This window comes from Poecilia formosa, unplaced genomic scaffold (genome assembly GCF_000485575.1).
Source record: "Poecilia formosa unplaced genomic scaffold, Poecilia_formosa-5.1.2 Scaffold73, whole genome shotgun sequence".
Lineage (NCBI taxonomy): Eukaryota > Metazoa > Chordata > Actinopteri > Cyprinodontiformes > Poeciliidae > Poecilia > Poecilia formosa.
In genome coordinates, this window is record NW_006800012.1 from 2,425,197 (window position 1) to 2,435,962 (window position 10,766).

A 10,766-nucleotide genomic window follows, 5' to 3' on the forward strand; every position below is an offset into this window, starting at 1 on the left:
TGAGATAAAAAGGAAACTAACATGGCAGAAGAATCACATTGTGCCATCTGTAGCTGCACATTGACTTCCTTCTGCATGTACTTCAGCTCATCCAGGTCACCTTTATCGAGTTCCTCTTTCTTGTTGACTTTTGACGCTACATGTGATGAGTGACTTACTGTCATACAGAAACCAGGTTTTTATGGGAACTACATCTGGAAAGTGACACCTAAACATTTGAACATGTCAGGCTCTTCAGTTTGAGTTGAAACACCAGACGATGTACTTGGAGATGCTGACTCTCATGTCCAGGTAACTTACAAACACATCCTGTTCATGTGGAAGGTTACAGCCTGAGCAGAACCACAGGTTGATGTCGTTTTGGCACTTCCCTCCATGGGGTTGCCACAATAAGGCAACCTCACAGTCACCACAGCTGTGCACACACAGACTCTGCAAACGTTTTTACTCTGGACGGCCTTCCTGGCGGGAGAAGAACGGAAAGAGAATCACATCATCTGCAAAGAATCAAATCTGAACAAGTAAGACATTTGCTGTGCAATCATTTAATAGATTGATCTGATGTATCAATCAGCCTACTAAATCTATTTTTAGTTAGATCATCTTTTTCAGTGGTTTGTTTACATTTACCGAACTAAATGTAAGGTAACAAAGAAATACAAAATGAATTTGATCTCAAGTTTTTTTTTTAATTTCTGTTTAAACCAGCAAACATTTTTATGACTAAAATATAACATGACATGTTGATATGAGAAAATGGTTGTTTCCTAAGCAGGACATGTGTCACTTGTCAGGGGCCAATCAAGTGCAGACTTCTTCTAAGAGAGGAAAATGCACTGAAATTCTTTCCAATCATCATCATATTTCAAACATGCTGACATCAAGTCAGTTTGTCGTCTGGGCAACGATTTTGCTCATGGGCACCATTGGTGAGTTTTTTGTCTAAATATTTCTATGAATATCATCTAAATATCCCACATTACCTTCTGTCATGGTTTTACTGAATCGTAAGAAACTTTATTGATCGTATGATTTGACTCTAATTTAACGTCAGGTCAGAAAATTCATCTGAACTTAACCCCGCCTGTTCATCAAAGCGGCAGCTTCGTATCAGCTCCCATTGGGGGAAAAGTGACTTTGCATTGTTTCCATGACTCAGAACGGATCTACTGGTACAGACAAACCCTGGGACAGAAACCAACGCCGATTGCCAGCTTCTATGTCTACAGGAAAGAAACCATTTTTCATGGTGAATTCAAGAACAATTCTCGTTTGGATTTGGTTAAGGGAGACCGGACAAATCATCTGATCATCTCAAATCTACGAATTTCAGACTCTGCCACATATTTCTGTGGAAAGAGCAATGCGCAAGTTGTGGCTTTCGCACAAGGCACTGTCGTCAGCGTAAAAAGCTTCGACTCCGATGTAAAAGTTCTGATCCATCAGTTGGTGTCTGAGAGCCTGCAGCCAGAAGGCTCTGCAACTCTGAACTGCACAGTAAAAACTGGAAGCGGCGGTGGAGAACACAGAGTTTATTGGTTTAAAAACTCTGACGGATTCCAGCCAGGATTCCTTTACACTCAGGGAAGCAAGAATGATCAGAGTGAGAGAAACTCCAACACACCAACACACACCTGCGTCCACCGCCTGTCGATGGACGACCCGTCCGTGTCTGATGCTGGATCCTACCACTGTGCTGTTGCCTCCTGTGGACACATCCTGTTTGAAAACGCAACAATGCAGGAATTTTCACGTGAGTAAAAGGCATCATATCCTGTGAAGACAGAAACATGAAGTGGAATCAATGATTCTTTCGATTGATTTCTCTGCAGGTGAGAAAAACCTCCTGAAGAATGCTGTGGTTGGAACTTTAACTGGATTTCTGACAACCCTTCTTGCTGCTTCGCTGGTTTTCTTATTGTGCAGACTAAGAAAAACATCAGGTGAAAGTGAGTGTGCATTTCCATCTCCATGCAAACGTAATTTATATCCACTATCCAACTCAGTGAAACTCAGAATGCGAGAAATTTATGCAACAAATGTTTTTGATTTTCATAGCTTACACATAATAGAAACCTTTTATTACATGTTTATATTTTGAAATAACTGTTTGATATTTTGATTTATGGAAATGAACCTGTTGCTACTTTAAGAGACTAATTCGCTCTTTTGAAACAGATTTGCAATGCTCTGCTGCTACGACTGCACCGCGGGTAGGAGTTACCTCTTCATTTTTGCGATTATTATTAATATTTTGTACAAACTTTCCCACAAGATCAATATTCTGATCTGCTTTCACGTGTATTTCCAGGTTAATGACCAAGACATGACAGTCCTCTATGCATCTATAAATGTTGATCAGCCCAACAGATCAAGAAGACAGAGAGAGAGCAGCAAGACTGAGTGTGTTTACTCCAGTGTTAGCCAGAGGAAGTGAGGAGTGCATAAATTTCATTTTGAAACTCTGTGATGTAGTTTCAAGAACTTATCTTAAAGCAAATCTACAGGTGGACATATTGTTTTTTATTAGCAGCCAAATTGTTAAACCTCTCTTGATGTAAAAATGTTTCTGTAAATGAACTTTTATTTGTGTTGGAACATTTTGTGATTGACATTTAGTTTTCAAAAACAATTGGTTACTCTAAATTGTCCTTATGTGTGTGTTTAGGTGTGTATGCATGCGTGTGTGTGTGTGTTTTTTTTTTTTTTTAATGAGCTGGATGATGTCGTCATGCTGTTATGTCCTTTGGATGTTTCTTGCACATGCACCATGCGATGGACGTGTTGCTTAAGACCCAGGAATCCCAAAGAGGAGAGTAGGTTTATTTTTACATATTTTAAATATGAAGCATTGCATTACCTCTGCTTGCCCAATGTGACTGCTTGCCAAATGACTGCTTTTTTTACAGGAAAACTTTTTTTCCTGTAAAAAAGTTTGGATTGGGTTGTTTTAAACTTTACCTTTACCCATATATCTTTACATATTATCAGAAATCGTCCAAAAGGTGTTTGAAGGGTTTGACAATGTACTAATGTCAGATATTAGGGTAAAGCAGGCTACATATTTGATATGGCAATGTTTTCATTTAGAGGAGTGAGAGGTAGTTATTACAAAGACACAGTAATCTTTTCAAATTTGTATTTGTTGAAGTCTGGAAAAATCATGTTATTTTCTCTCCATTTCAGAAGTGTGATGCACCTTGTGTTTGCAATACTAAATCCCAATAAAATCTATGAAAGTTTGTTGTAAATGGAATAAATAATATGAAAACCTACATGAATCGTTTGCTGTTCACTGTAGCCTATATGCACAATCTAACTAGTGGTTTCACAGGGCTGTGGACATGTGACCAAGTTTCTGAAATGCCAGATGTTGCGTCACGTCTGTTTGGCCAATCAAATACTGTACATCCTTATCTATGAAAACTGAAAAATGGGTCGAGGTTCTTCTCAATCAGAGCGGCAAACTAAACACCATGACAAGCAAATGCTGTGTTGTCTATCTGATGTTCTTGTTCTTGGGGACAATGGGTGAGTCTATGTACAAGTTCCACATTTCGGTGCGTTGTACCAAGTTGTCGTATGTTTATCATGTCGGGGTTTTATTTTTTTACCACAGCTGGGACAAAGACACAAAACAGCTTATCTGTTCGCCAAGACAAACATTTCGTGTTTGCTAAAGTGGGAGACAACTTGACTCTGCAATGCTTCTACGAAAACGTCGTGGACGCACGGTTCTACTGGTACAGGCAAAATCTGGGGCAGAAGCCAAGGCTGGTCTCCACCTATTACAAGTACGACAAGAACGCCACTTTCCATGATGAATTCAGAGACAGTCCACGCTTTGAGCTGGAGACCACTAAAGGCAAAAATCACTTGAAGATAAGAGATCTGAGGATTTCAGACTCTGCACTTTACTTCTGTGCAAGCAGCTACCTATACAGGCTGGATTTTGCTGAAGGCACAATGGTGTATGTAGAACAAACAGGTTCCAAGCTGAAAACTTCAGTTTATCAGTCAGCATTGGAGACCATCCAGCCCGGAGGCTCTGTGACCCTGAACTGTACGGTACAAACTGGGACCTGCGGCAGAGAGCACAGCGTTTACTGGTTTAAAAACTCTGAAGTGTCTGAACCAGGACTCATTCACAGCCAAGGGGGTGAGAACAAGCGGTGCAACAACAAAACCAGCGCAGGGACACACAGCTGTGTGTACAAGCTGCCAATTAGCAAACTGGACGCCTCTCATGCTGGCACCTACTACTGTGCGGTTGCCTCGTGTGGACACATTCTGTTCGGAAAAGGAACAAAGCTGGACTTAAAAGGTGAGCAGCTGCAAAACAAAACAAAAACACCACAAATTACCTAATTTAACTTAAACAGAAAGTTTTTGTTCTGTGTTTCTGCAGATACCAACAACTTAGAGACTTATTTATGGGCCGGAGCCTTTTCTTTCACCTCCCTCCTGAGTGCTTTACTGGCTGTCTTACTGTGTGTGATACATAAGAAAAAGAGCTTCAAACGTTCAAGTAACACCTTTTTTTAAACACTTTTACAACTTTAAATTCACATACTTGCAATACAGCAAAAAGCAACATTTGACTCATGATATATTTCCTCTGGTTTTGCTTTCTTCCCCCACGTTTATTTGCTTGAGATTATGAAACTTGTTTCAAAATTGAACAAAGATAGCAAGAGCAAATCCAGAGTGAATTCTCCAAATTATGATATCTCTCAATTTAATTTGATGCTCTTGCTTGAAAACCCTCCAAAATATGCAAATTCACATATTTCTTAAGAAAGGAGTGGGTAGAAATCCCCTCACAGTGAAATAAGTAAATGACTTATTGCCAGTTATAAGAAACTCTTGATTGTTGACATGGCTGTCTGTCATGGCTTCTAGAGGTAATTTACAAACTGCTTTTTGTACTGTGTCACCTTATCTTTGTTAATAAAACATATTTAAACATATTTGTTTAGGATTAGGGCCACAAAAAAAGAAAAACAAAGAATTCTGACTTTCTTTTCTAAAATTCTGGCTCTAAATTCTGACTTTTTTCTCAGAAGACTAAAGTCAGATTTGTTTTTTCAGTGGCACTAATCCTTTTCTGTATAAAATGTAAAAAATAAATAAACAAAAAATACAAAAATATCTAAACTTCTGCTTTTACTTGCAGAGTCTGTAAAAGGGCCATCCCATAAGCCAGATGTGAAGGTGAGCGATTGTTTTTCATCAGTCCTTTTCTATGTAATGACGTATACATAACATAATAGTTACTGTATTTTTTTCGGTGTGTAAAATTCTAACAAACCTTTTGCTTCTAGGATGCTTTCAATGCACAAAAAGCATATTACGCTGCTTTTTTTGCGCTGCACAATAGACCACGAAGGAGAAAGGATCCCATCTGGAGTGAATGTGTGTACTTCAGGGTTTAGTAGTAGAATGGAAAAAATATATATATATACATTTCAACACGCATGTTTAATAGAACTTGTTTTTATTAATTCGCTGTTGTTCAGTTAGATCCGAAAGGACTTATCAGATGAGTTAATGTCTTTGTGTTTATTCTTGTATCCTGTTCCTTTTTGGATTTTGTTTTCTTAGATTCGTATTGTTGGTGTTTTTCCCCATGTGTTGCTTTTTCCTTTCAGAGTTCTCCAGTGTTTTCCAGGCACAAAGTGCCATTTTATAGCATTGAAAATGGGCCTCTGTCTCTTTAAAAACTGCTGTTCTTTCCAAAACTCTGCCTTCACAACGTTGCTCCCCTATTAACCCTTTAACAGCTTTGCACTGAGAAGTAACAACATTATAACATGCTTTTATGCTCAGATACATCCAGTCACCAGTGAGCTTCACTGGTTTTCTGAACTCAACATGATAACAGTCTTGGTTGAATGAAAATTGTTATAAAACATTTCTTTATCATTTCCGTAAATGTGCTTATAATTCTATGAATTTTGAGTCTATCAATTTTTGCTTTTGTTATTTTTTTTAATCAACATTAAGCTTGAATGTGTCTGTTGGTTACATAAACATTGCAAAATAGCAATAGTTGACTTTTATGTTTATGAATAATTTCTGTAGCTTTGTTATCATTTTTAAGATGCCATGAGCTTTTATCTGCTTTTCTTCTACATTAAAGTTTAACAGTATCAAATGTGTTGTGCCTATTTCAAAAATTTCTGCCACCAAATGAATGTCTGTGACTCTGGTCAGTTATCTGTTATGATGAAGCACATTAAAGCAGATCACATGCATTTCTACCGAGTGGATTATTATCTTTTTTTTTTTTGTAACCTGAATCAATATCACTGGTTTTAAAAAGAACAGACATCAAGACTAAAAATAAAATAGGATGAACCACATAAACTAAAAATAAATACTTGCTATGCTTAAGGATTATCAGCATGTAAAGTTTGTTGATCTGGTGAAATATAAGAAATGTGTCGAGGTCTAATTATTCCCAACAATCTTCACCAAGACAACAAACTGTTGCTGCTACTGAAAAAGGACATTTTAAATAATTCAGTTACTTTATTGAGCTTGTATTTTGTATATAATACATTTTGTGATAAATTTTCTTTAGCACAATATCAGTATCAATTAATGATGAAATAACCTCTAGATAAAATGTTTTAGAGGCTATAAAAGGCTAGCTAAAGGAAGGCTACTACTTTCTTACATGTTTCCAGATTTGCTGCCTAAATATCCAGAAACTCCTCAATCCTAACACTCGGGTCTCTGGCTTCTTCACACAGTCCAAACCTTGTTGGCCAAACAGTGCCCAACAAATCCAGCCTACAGCATAAAAAAGCACCAAATCTGAGGTAACCTTGTTGTGAATTTGTGCAACACGTATAAATTGAAAACTCAGTTTGCATTATGTGCTTTCTAAAGCCCCTTCTCCATTGTCAAGTCTCACGCTAGCCAGTCAAAGTCTGGTCCAGCTCTGTCCAAGTTGTTGTTCTCCGTTGGCAGTGTGTTCCTCTCTGTGTGGGGGTGAACCATGAGTGATGGAAACTTAAGGTTTCAGTTTGGGGGATATTTCATAACCTGCTGTTGTTAAGTTTCTCCATTTCCTTTTGGGAAGCCTTTCCTTCAGGCCACTTTCTTTACAGGTGATTTTTATGTCCTGCAGCTGTAAACCACAGGTTTTGGTGTAACTTATTCAAAATCCAGATTCAATCTGATTCAGAGTGTGAAGAGACCTTAAATACATAATTAAATGTGGTTGAAGTAATTCTGCAGTGAAGAGTGAACCAGAGATTTTACACTTTGTTCCACTTTGACCGTCAACGTTGGGTAAATTAGATTTGGGACCAATTACTTTTTCACCTGGGGTTAGATCGGTTTGGATAGCTTCTTCCCTTAATAAGTGAAATCATTTAAGGCTACATTTTTTTTTATTTACTCAAGTGATGTTTGTCAAATACTTAAATTTTGTTGAATGATCTGAGTCAAAAAGTGTGAAAAACAGCAAAAACAGAAGGATGTGTTATTTTTACTATTGATGAAAGTCAAGCCAAAACAGGCCCTCTGCCTTCTTCCAGTGCTCCCAGTACTTACTGGAAACAACCAATTAAAGCCAAGAGGAGAGTCTTAGCGCTGTCAATCATCTTGTGTACACACTGCTCACTTCCTCCCTTACATGCTGTCTGCTATAGCTTCTTCCTGTCACTGGAGCTTGTTGTAAATGTTACGGCTGGTTAGCATAGCCACCGATGACGGCGGATAAAGTTGTCTTGTAACAATAAGTTGTTTCTCTGGCATTAGCACGTTGAGAAGTGCATACACAATATTGACTGACAGCACTAAGACCCTCCTCCAGTTCTGAATGGTTGTTTTTGACCCGGAGCGCTGTATTTCTTCAAACGGTAATGGCAGCTCAGGGAGGAGATTGACTTTTTTCACAGATTATCTGCCCCTATTATACTGTCACAACTTGGTGACGGCTTTAACAAGGGTGTAAAAAAAACATCTTGCAATAAAAGTTGCATACCCCAGCTTTAAATGAAAGAAATAATAACAATAAAGTTGATAAATAGTGAAATCAGAGCTTCTCACTTCCTTTTGTGCCCACACTGTTTCCATTGTCAGTGCAAGTAGAGGTCATTTCCGCTGAACATATAAAGTCTCGTCCTCGACCCGTTTACTGAAGTCGCTATTACACTGGAAGAGTCTGAGCAGTGAAGAGTGAAGGATGCTGAGGTTTTATGTACTCCTGGTTCCTCTCTGTAAAGCATGTAAGTCACTCCATTTACACACTCCTGCATCATGACGGTAGCTTCTCGATACGGCAACGCTTTAAGGTATCCGTAAACCATTCTGCGGACTTTGACTAGCCAAACTTCACATGTTCTTCAGACGGGGACGTTCTCTACGCCGACTTTGGAGACAATGTTACTCTGCATTGCTTCTACACCTCCAGTGCCTCCCATCTGAACTGGTACAAGCAGATGCCAGGAGAACCGCCGCAGATCATTTCCACTTTTTACAAACATCTTCCCAGCTCCAACACCTTACACAGGCAATTTAAGGACAATAAGCGACTTTCAGTTTACACCAAGGAAGGGCTGTATGATCTGAAGATCTCCGATATCCGAGACTCTGATTCTGCTCTGTACTACTGTGGGTACACCAGCATCTCCATCACTGAGTTTGACAACGGAACATTTTTATTGCTAAAAAGTAAGAGAAACTCGATGCTTTCTAGAAGCTTTCTGCACTTATTTTCACCGTTTTTATTGACATCCTTAGAACATCTTGTCTTAGATTCCAGCTGCAAGACGTTCCTCCACCAGCCAGACTCCGTCTCTGCCCAACCAGGAGGCTCTGTGACTCTGAACTGCACCATGCTGACCGGAACTGTTAACGGAGACCACAGCGTTTACTGGTTCAGGAAGAACTCGGAGGGATCCGATCTGGGAACGCTGTACACAACGACACAGAGTGGTGGTCCGTGTGCGCGGAGCCCAGAGGACGGTCCTGCTGTCCACAGCTGCGTGTACAGCTTACCAAAGAGGAACGTGACCGTGTCTGATGCCGGGACGTACCACTGCGCTGTGGCTTCATGCGGACGGATTCTATTCGGACCAGGAACAAGACTGAATGTGGGAGGTAAGAGTTAAGGTTATTGCTTTTTTTCCCCCACAAATCTGCAAAAGTGTTCTATATTTTTTCTCAGAGAAACAGGTTGACCCTGCGTTGATGCATGGAGGTGTTGCGTCCCTGGCTGCATCTCTGATCTTTAACATCATCCTGATTTTTATTGTTTGTCGAAATTTCAGAAGAAAAATGAATCATTCAGAAGGTACAACCAGTTGATATTTAGTAGATGATTTATGTTTTTCTTCCACTATTTTGATGGTTTTGTTTTTCTCATCAAGGATCACATCAAGAGCCAGGAAATGCTGCTGACACTCAGGTTAGCTATTTAAAAAATGAGTTAAGATTGTGTTTGTAGACAGACTCCACTATTCAGACCTGCTTTGTGTTGCAGGACGAAGACTTAACTGTGGTTCAGTATGCAGCCCTGGATTTCAAACTGAAGTCGGACGCAAAGAACAGACAGAAGAACCGAGAGGAGGAACCGGTTTACTCCAGAGTCAGACAGTCCAACCAGAAGTGACTGAATGTTTTAAACCGAACAGGCACCGCTGCTCTTTGCTTTCTGAGATCTGTGCAGAGGCAAATGAGGAAAACATGCAGATTCTGATACATTTGAACTGGAGATGCGTCAATCATAATGTGGTTGGTTTTCTAAGCTCTGGTTTTTGTAAAATTTTGACCTGTTGATGCTAACTCAGGTATCTCTGAAGCATGGATTGAGCTTTTTATGGAGTCAGTACTGACCGCAGTCGGGCAGAGGGCTGCAGGTTTTACATTTTTTTTAGCCTTAGTCAAGCTAGTTGAAACTTGACTAAAACTGCCAATGTTATGTAACCTTTGGAAAAACACAACTTGTAATTTTTCATGAAAATTATCAAAAGTAAATTTTTCTTGTCATTTTTATAGAATCACAACTTTCATTTTTGGTTTTAAACCATAAAGCTTTTTTCTTTTTTAAATAAAGGAAGATGGATATAGTATATTTTACTGGATCTAAACATTATGTATAACATTATTATTTTTTTAAATGTAGTACTGGTACTATTAGTGTCTTTTTGTTGTGGAAATTCAATGCAATTTTCCCTAGAAAACCCCCCAAAACAAACAGAAAAACAGGTAAAACCTGCATTTTTTTTACATGCATATTTAAATACATTGGCTGGTTCCTTTTCCATCTTCAGAAGGAGTTTTGAGCCACTGTGGAACATCCAGAGAGCGATTTGCAGCTCCAGAGTCACAAGTTGCAGACATGAGCTGTTTGGCAAAAACCAAAAATGGTGCTGCAACTTATTCATCTGTTCTCTGTTCTGCATGTAAGTGTGACCTTTTGCTCTCGCCTTATATGCCAATCTATAGCATATAATGACTGATATCTAAAAAGTCTTGTTTACACTGCTTTAAAAAAAGTCAAAGCAGGAACCATGAGTTATCTGGTGCCTACAGGGCCTATGTACAACTTGTATATATATGTCGTTGATGATGTTTTGTTCCTGACCAAATAAAGTTGAATGAACACAGAAGTTTTTTTTTTACAGTAGATTTGTTTTTTGTGTGCAAAATATCAGTTACTATGAGCTGTGATGTCACATTTACCTTCTGCTCAGTCAGAAGGAACCACAGACATGCTGTCACTTGCCTGTTACTCAGCAGACCACAGA

General features: G+C 39.0%; 3 protein-coding genes across 3 annotated transcripts; all 3 read left to right on the forward strand.

Annotated features, from left to right (window-relative positions):
• The first annotated feature begins 687 nt into the window (after positions 1-687).
• Positions 688-2,556, forward strand: LOC107836671 (uncharacterized). The gene is made up of 4 exons (XM_016673321.1): positions 688-929; positions 1,055-1,753; positions 1,833-1,949; positions 2,179-2,556. Exons 1-4 carry the CDS (start codon positions 749-751, stop codon positions 2,286-2,288), a joined length of 1,107 nt encoding a protein of 368 aa, XP_016528807.1. The 5' UTR covers positions 688-748; the 3' UTR covers positions 2,289-2,556.
• A 933-nt stretch (positions 2,557-3,489) lies between these two features.
• LOC103140684 (uncharacterized) lies at positions 3,490-5,463 on the forward strand. The gene is made up of 4 exons (XM_016673317.1): positions 3,490-4,324; positions 4,409-4,528; positions 5,177-5,214; positions 5,325-5,463. Exons 1-4 carry the CDS (start codon positions 3,583-3,585, stop codon positions 5,433-5,435), a joined length of 1,011 nt encoding a protein of 336 aa, XP_016528803.1. The 5' UTR covers positions 3,490-3,582; the 3' UTR covers positions 5,436-5,463.
• A 2,674-nt stretch (positions 5,464-8,137) lies between these two features.
• Positions 8,138-10,359, forward strand: LOC103140655 (uncharacterized). Its single transcript, XM_007555899.2, has 6 exons — positions 8,138-8,243; positions 8,365-8,688; positions 8,773-9,117; positions 9,185-9,310; positions 9,387-9,424; positions 9,500-10,359. Exons 1-6 carry the CDS (start codon positions 8,201-8,203, stop codon positions 9,626-9,628), a joined length of 1,005 nt encoding a protein of 334 aa, XP_007555961.1. The 5' UTR covers positions 8,138-8,200; the 3' UTR covers positions 9,629-10,359.
• Positions 10,360-10,766: the final 407 nt, after the last annotated feature.